General features: G+C 37.6%; 1 protein-coding gene across 1 annotated transcript in view; it reads right to left on the bottom strand.

The window, feature by feature from the left end:
* Positions 1 to 2,356: 2,356 nt before the first annotated feature.
* Positions 2,357 to 15,438, bottom strand: part of ASZ1 (ankyrin repeat, SAM and basic leucine zipper domain containing 1) — a 43,107-nt gene continuing 30,025 nt past the window's right edge. Inside the window, exons 10-13 of the mRNA XM_074901559.1 lie at positions 11,062 to 11,171; positions 4,861 to 4,966; positions 4,322 to 4,435; positions 2,357 to 2,494 (exon numbers count right to left, since the gene is read on the bottom strand). Of these exons, the coding sequence (XP_074757660.1) occupies positions 2,357 to 2,494; positions 4,322 to 4,435; positions 4,861 to 4,966; positions 11,062 to 11,171 (468 nt within the window). The remainder of the gene's footprint in view (positions 2,495 to 4,321; positions 4,436 to 4,860; positions 4,967 to 11,061; positions 11,172 to 15,438) is intronic.

Consider the following 15,438-nt stretch of genomic DNA (forward strand, 5'->3'; position numbering starts at 1 on the left):
TTTATGCCATTTTGAACACTATTCTTGATCAGCGCACCATGCTAAGGAGGCTGCTGGCAGAAAGCCTATGTTTAACCTAAATGCTGTTCACATGTGTGTTTGCAGTTGTGATTATAAGCATCCAAAACAGGGGATCCGTAAGATAACAAGGATCAGCTTCTCCCAAATGTGTTTTGGACATCAGCTCCAAGTGTTCAGATCTTTGACTCATCTCTGTGAAGTTCTGTTACTCTCAAACTAGAAAAAAACCCCTATCAGTAACCATCACACATTATTCTTTCCCTCATAGATATTTTACACTGATGGCATCATTCACATTGTTATATCTAGAATTTAGTTAAATACTGATAAAACTTTTCTGGAGCAAATTTTCTATTCAACTGCAATACCTTCAAGGTTAGCTTAAAAGGCCTCCATGTAAGTGGATCTTTTCTTCAAATTCATGGAGAAAAAAAAAAATTATTGTCTCAAAGGGCAAGATCTACTAGTGGCAGGAAATGCACCCCTTCAAATGGAGAAGGAATAGTGAGGCTAAGTAACAGAATCTTTTCAAGGGCAGTATCACAGAAATCTTACTAGTTGTTGAAATAATTCCACTTAACTAAAGTGAAAGTACATGTTGGAAATACAGTGTGAACAAAACGCCTGCCTACTCCCCCTCCATCCCCAAAACACCCCAGCCCCGCCCCCCCCAAATGTTAGCTCACAAGTATTACTAGAACTCTGACACCTATGTGATCAGCAAGCAACTACATTTGAACCATATTTTGAGCTCATTAGAGAAGTGCTGTGTATATATAAGGTTCCATATATATGACAAGCAGTTAAAACTGCACTTTACAGATTTTAGTATTTCCATGGATTCTTCCTTTTGTGATATGAGTCCTGTTAGTTTAGGATTAATTATAAGGCAATATGAAAAAACAGAGAATCATCTCCTTTTCTATACTCTGTTAGCTCAAGTCAGTGTGCTGATAGCATCGGCACTTCTCCACTTCTGCTGGTAGATGGTGGTGGTCAAGAATACAGCTTATCCCCTCTGACCCACAGTTGGGAACAGAATGGAAAAAAACCCCAATTTATGTTGTATTTGCCTCCGACCCCATAACTTTGTAGGATATTCCTTGTATTGAAGGAGAAACCTGGGAGGAAAGGAGGTGAAACAGTTGCAGTAATAAGAAAACATACTAACATCCACTGTAGTTTTCTAAAACAAAAAGCAGAGAACAACTGGAGTAGCACTCAAGTTTTTTATCTTCTCCTTACTAGTCTCTGGAGGCAACATCAAAGATTAAGACTCCACAAAACATCTCTGAAAACAGAGAGCTAAAGCATGACACATCCATTGAGATTTACAGGTTTTTAGACTCATTTGTTTTGTTTTGATAGAAGAATGTCTCTTCAGAAATATTCAGCATTTTTACAGATGTTTACTGAAGACTGCAAAAACATAACTGATTTGAATTAACTTACACCAATTCCCTTTTTTCCAAAATAGCTGGTTTGGTAACCAGATGAAAAGAAGATATTAATGTTTCACTATGGAATTACAAGCACCCCTTTAAATGGAGAAAATATTATGAAAAAATTAAGCATGGATCTCTTCTAGTGATAAAGACCAGACCAAGAAAAAACATGCTGCTACGCCTTCTGAGTTGCTTGCATTCTTATAGCAAAGGACTGCTATGATCCTTTTAATAGATGTGATGAAACTCTTAACAGAATAAAGCATCCCTAAGGAAGCAGGTTTCAGGCATAATTTGTGTTGCAGTGGCAAATGACTTTTTAGGCAATATGTAACAAGATCTCCACAGTCCTGTGATTGTGACAAAGAAAAGAACAGTACGCCTTCACCAGAAAGTTTTTCAGAATATAGATTCATATGAAAAACTGCAAGAGAAAAGATCTTTATTAACATAAAACTGCGTGAGATACTTCAAATATTTTAAACCCTCTCAACCTCCAAAACATATCTGCATCATTATTTTAAATATGAACATGTGATATAATCAGAATTATTTGCTTATGTTCACCTTTGAACAAAAGTAAAAATGAAACTAGTAATTAATAATTAAGCAATAACTACAGCTTTATGCCAAAAAAGAAAAGCAGCTTTGACAGGATTTTAGACCTATGGTCTAAATAATTTTGAAAATAAAACCCTAAGATACATTTAAGTAGCAGTTTTCATTTTTAACAACTTTATTTCTAGATCATAGTACTTACTGGATGCAAATCCTACAGATATGATGAGAAACTGTACAAATTTTTATGACTTCAGCTCAGCTGCTTATACTGAACAGAAGCATAATGTGACCAAGTTTCCCAAAAGTATTCATAGCACTAAACTTAGAAGTCAGGTTTTCTTTACCACTAACTTAGTTATAAAGAAGAAAAAACCAAATCCAAGCAATGTTACCACTCCCACTTTTACTAATCTTTTTTCCAAGGTGAGTGCTTTTTCTGGAAGTTTCATTTGGCTGGGGTCATTCCTCTGTTCATGTTGAGGCAGATGTTAAGTTCATGTAAAAAGTGCAACAAAGAACAAAAAGTTAGTGTGAAACCTTCTTAAGCTTGTGATAAAGTACCCAGTTCTAAGAATCTGCATGCATTTAGGACTGGTATTAAATCTCACTATTTGTCTCTGCTGTACCTCAGTTGAAATAAACATGTACAAACCTTTACCTTACCTGATGTTCAATATCATTCTGCAATATATGTTAGAAAAACAAACTGTTCAGAAACTTAATTCCTCAGCAGTAGGACACACTGCTAATAGATGCTACAAAATTCTAGTAACAAAACATTTAAACGCCAATCATCAATTATTTTAAACAGCACTTCTGCCATTTAATTACTAAACCAACTGTTTATTAAAAAAAGCAAGTTAAATATGTTAACAGATTAGACTTCCTTGAAATTGAAGAGTAGAAAGCACCTTACAAGTGCCTGCTGAAATACATTTTGAAGACGAGTGGAGCCTTGTCATAAAGTGCAGCAGGGTTAGGTTCCGATTCCCTACCTTGGGGAATGCTTGGAAGGCCATCTCATTTACTGTGCTTTCAGAAACTATATGCTACAGACATAACATGTACTGCTGGAGAAGTCTTCTAATGACTAAGCTTAGCAAATAGCACTGAAGATTTTAAGGGAGTTTATACAAACTAAGAAGTTTAACTGTTTCACTGAAATTGGCCATTTTGTAAAAAACATTTCAGCACTTTACTCATTCAAGAGCACCCCATCATAAATTAAGTAGCACAAAACCATCTTGTATTAAAGTCTTAATCAGTGAAATTCATAAAACACTACAGTATTTAAATAGAACAGGAATTACATTTTTGAAGTAATTAGAAGGGTAATGTTTAACACCTCTGTTTAACACTGGGTACAACATGCTTCATCTTGACAGCTATAAAACCTTAAGTACAGATGAGAGCAAAGCCAAGTGGCACCTAACTCATATTCCCCCCAGCCCTTATAACTGGACCTGCACGTACAGGATGCAAATATACACCCACAAATGATTTCTGCATATGCAAAAAAAGGAACACAAATAGCTAAAAACATATTTGCCACAACTTCTATCTACCTCTTAAATATATTTGGTGTTAAGTGATTTATTGGGAGAAGGCTGTTATATTACATTAAACTACAGGAAATTGCATTAGTAGCATTATACTCAAAGTCTGAGTTCCACATGGCTTCGTTCAGCAACAGATTCCTTTCTGACACTGATGCTCCATTTACTCTATCCCGGCAGCCATTCCTTTTACTAGCCTATTACTTAAAATGACCCCATCTGACAAGAGCGTGTCATTGTGTTGGTTTGAGAATGACTGATGTGGTGCTAACATCTAGACTTGACCTCTCCCACCCTATTCTTTTGTCACTCTGCAGAGTTATCTGGGATGTCTCCCATTCAATCCATAAAACCGTAGTATCTTCCTTGTAAATCAATGATTCCAAACAAAAGATTCCTTAATTAAGAAGTGGTAAGCATTCAAAGTGGCATTTATGCCACAGTGGTTGTCCAAGAGCACTGGGATACATTCCACTTAATTCTTTCCTGTGGCAGGAAGAAAATGATTGACGGTGCCTTCCTTTGGAGATCACCCACACCAATATGGAGTATTCTAGATTATTTCTCATTCTGTTCATGGAAAGGTGGAAGAGGGAGAGGTGGATGAAATCTCTGAGCTACCATTAAAGAGCCTGAGGCAGACCAAGGTATGAAACATTTCACTGATGGATGTCACATTTGAGCTTGCATGCAGAAACTTGTACACGGTTTTTAAAAGCCTCACTTACACATACCCACCTTCTCCACCAGGTCCTTCAGTTTGGTAACTTCTTCTCCCAGCTTTTCAACACTGCAAACCAAGTCTTTGCAGACTTCAACAGAACCTTCCATCGGTGCCCACTGCAGTACTACCTGTTAACAGTTACAGTTATTTGCCAGAATTACTGTAGATTTTAAGTTAATATTCTTTAGTTAATGTATCATAAAAGACAGTGTCAGAAAAGCTTATAACTGCATTTATGGTGGGTTTTCATTGTATGATTTATGCATAACAATCTACTACTCTCTATCAGTCTTTGTGGGAACTTCCTGTCACCTTAACTCCTCTATCAGCAGAAACACAAAGAAACAGTATCTCTCTAATTGGGTGGCTTACCTCTTTGAAATACATTATTAAAAAAAGTATGCTTTCGAGAAAGACCATTGGACAGCTCTATATAACTATATAGTAATCAAGATGGTTGATGAGTAAAATATATTTCATTTTATAAGGTAGAATAATATTCTAGAATACAATAACATACTCTAAACCCAACGTATTTTCTTTGGTTGAATACCTTGTGAGAATTTTTGAGGAGATGCTTATTCATGGTCTGCACAGGAACAGTCAGCTTACTACACTCTTTATTCAACTTCTGAAGAAATTTGAGGAATTCATCTCTACTACAAAAATAAAACAATATTCTGTTATTTGTTAAAGTCAATCAGTTTCTGCAAACTAAATATTATCTATGCATTTCCAACACCAGCTAGTGAGTCAGACATGCAATTTCATTGCATAAAAAAAAGAATATCCAGTGTCATTTTAACACAAGGCAAGTAAACACTGCATTTAACATTCTTAGCAATTTTTTGTTTCTTTTGTTTTTGTCTCCCCCCTCCCCTCAAAGGACAACAAATCATTAAGTTATCTGGAATATTCAGCTAGTAAGACACACTGAAAGCTGAAAAAGTCTCACCCAAAAGCTTTTCAGAAACATTCTATTACTCTCCACTCCTAACTCTCATCAGTCCTGTATTACCAATGAAAACATTTCATTACCTGCTGCATGAATAATTTTTTAACACACTAGGCATAACAACTGCAACACTGTTTTCCTATACATGTGTGCATACAGAACAGTCTTGCAACACCAGAAAGAGATTTAGTCAATTTTATGCTGACTTAACAGTATTTCTGTAGCTTACATTTTTGAGGAAGATGTGTGTGTGTGTGTGAATCTGGTTTGTACTTTGGAGCTAAGATTGAAATGACTAGGTTAGAGTCATTTAGTCTCCAACACAGTAGAAGAAAAAAGAATCCAATATACTGACTTGGCCCTTGGATGGGGAAATGTATTCCTCAAAGCCTAAAATATCTGATGTTATCTACTTTGAAGAAAATTTATACTTGGTGCTCAAATACATGCAGGAAGACAACTCTGAAAATTAGTTTTATCAGTATCTCCAAGGAGTGAAGAAAAGGATAGAAAAATTTAACGGATTAATTTCAATGCTACGTTTCTAGAGCTTCCATGTGACACTGACTTAATTTATTTTACTGGAAGCCTCAAGAGAGTGTTAGTTATGGTGCTGGCCAGAAAGTTTGTTGCCATTAACCAGGCAGAGGAAATGGGGGCAAAGAAGAAGAGCACCCATTTGTTTTTATAGAGTGAGCCCTCAAACCCTGAAACTCACAAAAAGTGTCTCTATCTCCAGTAGAAAGGTTTCTACTCCCTATAAGCCATTCAGGTAAAAAACAAGCAGGGCCAAGACTAGAGACAATTTTTAAGTTCGCATTGGGGGACTTCCCGTTATATTTATGGAAGGATCTGAATAAATTAATTCAGACCCCAACGTTCCCCTTTTCCCTAGGGGAATCTGCTACAAAACTGAAATGCAACACACTCATGCCATCTTACTTGCTGCTGCTGCTTCTGATGGCAAAAAGGTATGCACAAGATTTGCCAAACAGCTAAATTAAGCTACACACTAGTGTGGTGCAAGTATCTAAACAGAGACTGAATTTAGCCCACAGGGTGTTTTCCTTCAACTTTGGCACATGATCATTAGTGAGCAATGTTTCCACCACTACTCAGAACATCTGTGATTTGCAACACTGCTGAACTGTTAAGACTTTAACACTTAAAACATATACATATATATATATATAAAAAAAATATATATACATATATAAGCATCAGTAAGGATGCTGGAGGTTTAAAACCAAGACCGTTCATGGTTTTCATAAAGATGGGGAAGTAAAAAAGCCTATTAGCTTGTTTTTATAGAACAAATTATTGTTTAGTTCAGAACAATATAACTGAATATTTACTAAACAAAATAATCACATCTGGAGCTAGTCTGAAAGTTTCTCCATGTTACTACAGTCCTTGCATGCTCATGAAAATGTTCTTCTACTTAGATAACTTTTTAGGATCAGTTATGGCACTTTCTGTGTTTTGTCACAAAAATTATTTTTAGGAATTCTGGAAGGATTCTTAGCAAAAATAAAGTGTGTCATGAGCATGAAATGAGGGGGGAAAAAATTTATACTTCTCATACTACTTCATTTTACCAATAATAGTTCTTAAAAAAAAAATTCATAGAATTTTGTATCTGTTGCAGTGACATGTTCTTATATTTGCAAATGGAAATGATGTTTAAAAAAAAACTTTTAAAAAAATTAATGGCTGTCAAAACACCAGTGGCTAAACAGTGCTAGACACTCTGAGTTGATAATCAATCAGTTCAACTTTTTCTACTATGTTAGTTTTTCTATGACTTAATGACTGATTTTCCTTCTCACAGAATGACTGAACAAGTGGGAAGTAAAATCTTTATATAATAGCATGTAAACATAGCCTACAATAGTCTCAAGGTCAGATTCCTAGAATACATGTCAAGCCATTTTCTAGAAAACTATGCAGTGCTTGCTGTAACTGAAATGCCGTCATATTCTGTGTACTTCAATCTGTAATCAATAAATTATATTCTAGTTCTGAGAACTACATATGATCTAACCCTATACTAGTATGCCACTCATGTGAGAGACTGTACCGGACATCATGTCAGTTTTTTATTGTATATGGTCACACATGCAACAAACTCCTAACTTTTTGCATTTCTCCACTTACTCTCTTTGTTCAAATTTTTGAACTGTTCTGCTTGAATGTATATACTTAACACCACTACAGAACAATCTGGAAAAAGCATACATTTCCAGCAAAAAAATGCATGAAGCTTAAACTGGGCAAAGTCCTCTTAAACTGCAGCTAATTATACCTTGCTGAACAGTCAACATCCTCTTCTAAAGGTGACTAACTTGGACAGCTAGACACCCAGACACCTGGCCTACTACCTCAGCTCAGCAGCAAGGCCTCTATTTTAATAGGAATGGCTCAGGTGCTGTCAGAGTATTTATGGCATATCCATACCATACTGGTTTGTACCCTCTTGCCTGCTGGAACTTTAGTTCTTCCTTCTTACAGTACATGTACTAGTTTGCACCTGGATTCTCTTCTGAAAGTACACACTTCTTTTCGAGAGCCATAGAATGGTTTGGGTTGGAAGGGACCTTAAAGATCATCTAGTTCCAACCACCCTGCATGGGCAGGGACACCTTCTACTAGATCAGGTTGCTAAAAGCCCCGTCCAACCTGGCCTTGAACACTGCCAGGGAGGGGGCAGCCACAACCCCTCTGGGCAGTTTCAGTACCTCACCATCCTCACAGTGAAGAACTTCTTCCTTACATCTAATTCAAATCTACCTTCTTTCAAGTTTAAAGTCATTACCCCTTGTCCTATCACTACATGCCCTTGTAAAATGTCCCTCCCCATCTTTCCTGTAGGCCCCCTTAAGTACTGGAAGCCCCTATAAGGTCTCCCTCGAGCCTTCTCTTCTCCAGGCTGAACCACCCCAACTCTCTCAGCCTGTCCTCATAAGGGAGCTGCTCCAGTCCTCTGATCATCTTCATGGCTTCCTCTGGACCCGCTCCAACAGGTCCGCATCCTTCTTGTGTGGGGGCCGCAGAACTGGACACAGTACTGCAGGTGGGGTCTCACGAGAGCAGAGTAGAAGGGAAGGATCACCAACCTTGACCTGCTGGCCACACTCCTCTTGATGTAGCCCGGGATACAGTTGGTTTTCTAGGCTGAGAGTGCACATTGCTGAACCACGTTGAGCTTCTCATTAACCAACACCCCCAAGTCCTCCTCTGCAGTGCTGCTCTCAATCCACTCATCACCCAGCCTGTATTTGTGCTTGAGATTGCCTCGACCCATGTGCAGGACCTTGCACTTTGCCTGGCTGAACTTCATGAGGTTTGCACAGGCCCACCTCTCAGACCTGTCCAGGTCCCTCTGGATGGCATCCCTGCCCTCCAGCGTGTCGACTGCACCACACAGCTTAGTGGTGTTGGCAAACTTGCTGAGGGTGCACTCAATACCACTGTCAATACCATGGTGCCAACAAAAATGTTAAACAGCACTGATCCCACTGTCGACCCCTGAGGAACACCACTCATCACTGGTCTCTACTTGGACATTGAGTCACTGACTGCAACTCTGAGTATAATCATCAAGCCAATTCCTTATCCACTGAGTGGTCCAATTCTCACAGACTAGAAGCAGCATCAAGGTCCCTGTATTAGGACATGAACACCCTACTCTGCCAGCACACCTCAGTCTTTCAAGAACTTCCCCAAATGCCTTGCATGTCCTCCCACATCCTAGAGCTCAAACTTGGCATCAAGCTGCAAAAACATTCCTCAAGAAGGCTGCAAAGCCTCTTTTGTATAAATACAGTAATGGATACAGTTACAGGCACAGCACCAGCATCAGGAGCAACTGGTATGTGTAAGAATGACTAGATAGGAGTGGAGTACCTACTAGACAGACTCCTGTAACCATGGCACAAATGACAACACTGTGTCAGGACCACATCATGACATGACTGCTAATACAGTGTCAGTGCGATTCAGCTGCCTCCAAAGGATGGTGACATGTATAGAATGAACTTGAACCCAAGCACATTATTCAGTACAATGAACAACATATCTAATGAAGTGTCTAGCTTTATAGTACCCAAATAATGCAGACAGCATTCCCTAGTATTTTGGAGAGGGAAGAAGTACCTAATAGAGTAGCAGCACAGCTGTCAGGTCACTCGTCAAGAGGGAGATACACATGCTTTAAAGAGAAACCAAACCCTTACTTTTCTAGGCAGTAGAAAGTTATTTATTTAGTAGATTTGATGCATGGAGGAGTTTTTTCTGGTACTACTCTAGCCAGGCCACTGCAAATAAGGCAACACAGTGTTATGCAAATATGGTGGGACTAAGAAGAAAAAAACAAACACAGAGAACCTAAATGACTGGATGCAGCTACAGTATGAGGAAGGAGTAGTATTTTCAAACTAGTCTTCTCTAAATTAAACACAGTTCAACTGAAGGCAAGCCACAGTTTTCTGTCCCAGTCCATTTCTAAAACTTTTAAAATTAAAATACCAAACTCATCCTATTTTCAGGAGCTATTCTTCAATAGTTGTGGGAAGTAAAAAGAGGAAAGATACAAGCATAGAATCTAAATTGAAATCTAGGTGTCTCTTCTGGAAAAAATTATCCTCAATTTTCTTGTGTAAATATAAGAGGTTTAAGAAATCTTAAGACAGCTTTGCATTTACTATAGCCTTCATTATTCTTTTTGTGCTGGATGTGGAAAGTGCTTAGGGGACTGATGAAGTTTAACAAGGTTGCTGAGGGATGTTCCTCTCAGCTCAGGCCAGGCTTTCAAGGGACTGCACAAGACTATACTATGAGAAGTACTGCAGAACTGATGCTTAAGGCATAAGAAAAAACCTGTAATGGGAAAAAATATCAAGTTGGAAGTTTGAAGGAGTAACACTTTCTTAAAAACCAGTTTCCTTATAAACATATTTCTACTGATACATATAATCTATGATAAGGAAACATCTTAAGAAATTCCTGATTTTTAGTAGGTAAAAAAAATAAGGTTTTTTAGAAACCAGTTAAAACTGCTTCCACTGGATGAGAAAAACAAGGAAAATATCCTGAATCTATACAGAAATCATATTCATGATTTAAGACAGTCACGTACTAGTAATTATCAGTTGAAAATTAAAGCCCTATGCAGAAATTACATGCATCTCTCCTTCCCACATATCTTTTTATTGCATCTTATAATTTGATTGAAAGACTGCCTGCCTTGTTTAGAGACACAGTGGAGAATTACAGAGACTACATCATGTGGGGTCTTGTAAGGGTCCATGACGCTCCTGAAGCATGGAGAAGCAAGGAGAGCAAGACTCCATTTCCATGGAGAAATGAAAAAAAAAAAAAAAAATCTGCTTATTTAAGCCTATCAGAGAAATCAAAGAATGAGTTAGCACTGGAGACCAAGAAGCCAGTTTCAGAATTTATGATAGGCACACAAGACAGTGAAAACCCTGCAGACCAATGCCATGAAACCTCGTATGAGATACAAAGAAAGAATTCATCACTCAAAAAGATGGCCGAAATAATGGCATGTAATGGCAACATAACCCATAAACAGATTCCTACAGCAGGAATGCTTCCAACTTTCTTTGTACAAAACACACCTATCACCAGCCCTCAAAATCCACTAACTGGCATACTCTCATGAATGTTATGCATGGGATAAGGTGTGAGAGAATTTTTACCTTTGAGCTATAGAAAACAATGCAGTCACCTGAAATAGTTCATAATTCACTTCCATTTCCTTAGATACACAGTTAATACCTCAATTCCAGCTTCATCACTTCAGAGAGGTCTCCAGTTCTTTCTTCTGCTTGTAGCTCATTAATAGCATCTAGGAGTTTCTGTTGATCTCCAGGATTAGTAATGCCAATCTAAATTTAAAGAGTAATTCCAAACATGATTTACTTTTAATACTTATTAGACACAATAGTACAGTACCATTTATTGTGTGAGCTTCTAAGAGTCAAAAGAATTTGCTTTTAAGTTACTGCAACCAACTACAACATATGTAACCGCCAAAGGAAAAAATAAACCCACAGAAATTATCCAATGATGCAAAACAAAACTACAAGAGCTGAGAAAAAGCCAAACCTAAACCGAACAGGATACTCAGAAAATCTGTTTAAGGTTCATGAAAAAAAAGAAATAGCAGTTTTTATAAGTAGCTCTGTGTTGTTAGGATGTTATGCTCATGTATTTCAGAATCATCTCAGTCATCTCTTACAGCAAAATAACCAATCACCACGATGGTGATACAGAATTAACTCAGAAAGAAAGAGTGGAAGCTACCAAATCAGCATCAAATGGATAATTTTACAGGAAGAGGCCAGATTTTAAGAAGGACTTTTACAAGCTTTTGGGTGTGTATTTTTTCCCAGTTAGAGAAACTTCTTTCTAAAACCTTATTTTCTCATAGAGTCTCACTTAAAAAATAAGTTATGTCTACAAAGAGGTCTAGCTGTTCACATTACCTCCAAAAACTCAAATTATCAGAAACTAGTAGAGGGAGAGAACATGATCTGCTAAAAAGACATTCAGATGGAGGTTTCTACCATGAAACAGCCTGTGAAAGTAGCCTTTTTATGTAGCTGAAGGGCAGCATACTTACAAACTCAGAATAGATTTCTCGCCTCAAATTAAGACCAAGCCTAAATACTATTCAGTATTAGTTTACACAGTCTCTAAGCTCAAATCAGTTCATCTTCTACACTCTTGGCTAATGCTGCAAACAACAGAAAATATCTGAAGTGTTCAAGGCTTTTTGTCTTTTTTAGCTGAAGAACAGTTTTCTTCAGAAGATATACACTATATAACAGATTCTCCAAGTGATGATTGTCAGCTGTGTTATCGATCAACCATCTCAGATTAAAATTTAACTGTTTAAATCCTAGGCTGAGAGTTTTCTTGTAGAACATTTAAACAAAGAAAACAAATAGTCCATTCATTACAAGTGAAGTGCTTTTGTGGCACATTCAATACTTTGCTCATCTGACAGGCAGCTGTGCTACACAGGAGTTCTGATGTCAGCAGCTTCTCCACACACATGAAAAAACCTCATTCCAAGTATGACTTTGTTCTTAACTCTCCAGCTGAGTACCTGGACTCAGCAGGAGTGGACCATTCTGGAATTTGAGATCGCAAGGATCTCAGTCTCCAAAGCTAGAACATACGGGGCTCTCACTGATGTTCTGATGATCTGAGATTTCCTGCTGCAGCCTCAGAAATCTGTAAGATGTTAGTATTTGCAGTCTCCCAGTTGTCTATAACCATTGCAGATAGAATTTTAAATGAACAGCTGACAACACACATAAAATCAAAAGCCCAAGCAAATTCACTTCCTCAGATGGTGTTGGACAGCTATTCCAGGGAAGAGAGGGTGCCTAGAGAAATGCTTGCTTTGTGGAAGACTATTGTTTCTGATGCCCAGTGTTCATTGTGGTTCCATAAAACAGTTCTCCAGGTTCGCTACCAGGTGTTCAGAAATCATAGGTAACACGTAACTATGGGCTCACAAGTGTGCCTTTAAACATTTCAAACCCACATTATAAGTCTATGGACAAGTTCTTCAGTAATACAAAATCTCAACAAGATTAACTGGGAGTTTAACTACAAGTGTCAAGAACTTCTGAGTTTCCAATACGTTGCCATGGGTACCTGAACAAATCGTTTTCACAAGTCTCTTTGGTAAATATCACTAGCAGCCTTAAGAGAGGAAGATCTAGGTTTCCTAGAAATAATTTACTTATGTTGAGCTACAAGTTTGCTCAATCTATTAGTTCTCAGGTTTGTCTTGTATGAGAGCCCCGTCTGGTATGAACTAATGTTTTCATAATGCTTACAAATCATTACAGCAGCCATTTCATGATGCAGAAGTAAGTCAACTTATACAAGAGCAGCAAGTTTACTTTTAATCACAATTAACAAATGAAATGAGCCCTTCCAAGGACAAAGTCACATTTATTGTTGAATATTAGAACTATCTCGCTTTAAAAAGGAACAGGCTGTGAAGACTGGGTTTGCTTTTGACTCCATCTTCTCACTCCTGGAACAAGCAAATCAGGATACACCTTTCTGACTCACGTTACCAGGAAAACATTGTATTTTGTTTCCCTATAAACAAAACCTAATTTTATTCTTCTGCAAATGGATCAGTGACTGAACACCACCACATCTTGAAGATATGGCTTAGGAAGTAAAGAATGTGATAAAAATCATCAGAGATAAAGCCTTCCATCACCACAGTAATTCTGAATTCAGAGGTATTAGGTGCAGAACTTAAGAGACAGAAAGTGGACAGATCAGTCCAAACTACTTCCCAAAGCAGACATGTTTTCCCTTTCTAGATCATCTCTGTTGAACATGAGTGTTACCCAGAACCTCACTATTCACGCAATGATGAATGCATGGAGTAATCACAGTGCCAGAAGCTCTTCTTGCTAATGGATAAGGAGGCTTTTAAAGTTGGTGTTAGTTCAGTTACACTCTGCAGTCCAAATAGGCAAATATTATTGTGAAGTGACTATATATTTAAGACTGTACAAGTATTGTACAAGAACTTGCTTTATCTGTAAAACAGACTATGCATGGTCTAGATTTTTATTTTAGGCACATCAACTCTAACAACATCTATTTTATTCTTTACTTAAATAAATAAATAAAAACTAGCCCCTGGAAACCCATGCTCTAAACTCATGCTCTAACATCAACACGACTTTTCTGTCATCCTTTAGATGGAAATGAAAGAAGTGAATAACAGATTGCCTCAACTCATGAAAGATGACATTGTCCTCAGATAAAATGAGTGAAATTATGCATCCTTGCCATCTTGCCCAAGCGGCCACTATTTTTAATAACCTGACAATCCTCTGCCAAATATTAAATGCTTTTTTAGGGTGGGCAGAGGAAGGAGAGCCCTGGAACTATGATATGGAAGCACACAGATAATTCTCAAATGATTAAGTTAAACTGGGCTATATTTTGAATTTTCACATGTCAACTTTTCATTATGCATTCTCCAATTCAGAACAGGATGCCAGTTTCTCTTATTCTAAACTAATAAACACGTGAGAAAGGAACTTTCTTAGTCCTAAATGCATCCAGAAGTAAGATTATTTCTGTTGCTATCTTGTGAGACAAATGCTCAAAAAAAAAACAGGCAAAAAAAGATCTGAGTGTTATGAGTAGTATATAATCAGACAAAAAACCTCCAAATGCTGAATAGACATGTCCTGGTATATTGAACAGACTTGTCTCAGTATGGAACAGTTTATAAGCTTAAGGAATGCAAGGATTTCAGCTTGAAAGAGTCACTGTTTAGGCTCTGTTGTAGAATACAGATAAAGGTATTTACAGAGAAAATATCTTTCTGATATTGTTTGATGGAGGAAAGTGTATCATGTTAGTGACAGGATTTCTCCCCAGTTCTATGGATAAAAAGCAGCTTGGTTCAGAGGCATTCATCAGAGGTCATCATTAATCTTTGTAGTAATAAGATCCAGGCTCTTTAAAACAGCTGGCTGTTAGTTGAAGATCTGCCATCACACTAAAAACTTTCAACTCTGGAGTTACAAGGAACAGATTAGATTTGTTCTATCAGTGTGGGGAGAAGCTGTTAGCAGAGCTCTAAAACTAAACTGCATCAAGAATTTAGGATAATTTATGAAGTGCTAATAAACCAGCGTGTTATGTAATTTTTTTGAATTCTCAACTGAAGACTCACTAATTAATTCAGGTCCATGCACAAAGCATGACTTATTTTCCAGGAACTGTTTCCTACTGTTAAAAAGCTAAAAGACAAAACAATTCTGTTCCTATAGATATTATCTTCCTGTGCAAGAGCAGCTGATCCAGGTATTTATTTCAGTTTGTCCAAAAAAGCCCTCTTTATAACAGGGAGCCTCAAACATGTTAGAACACTGAAACAGAACTTAGCAGTTCATGTGAAATTATTTCTTCAGTGAAGGAATCACAAAGCTCAGCCATTCACTAAAGTCCACAATTCTCTCCCCTTCCCCCAATGTCCCCTGGACAAAACAAGTAACAGCTACAACATGGGTGATCAGTATGAACATATATACTCAGTCAGATTTGCATTTTAATGCAATCACGACCAAAATAGCACAGTGATGAGAAGAAAGA

Source organism: Athene noctua, chromosome 3, assembly GCF_965140245.1.
Source record: "Athene noctua chromosome 3, bAthNoc1.hap1.1, whole genome shotgun sequence".
NCBI classification, from domain to species: Eukaryota; Metazoa; Chordata; class Aves; order Strigiformes; family Strigidae; genus Athene; species Athene noctua.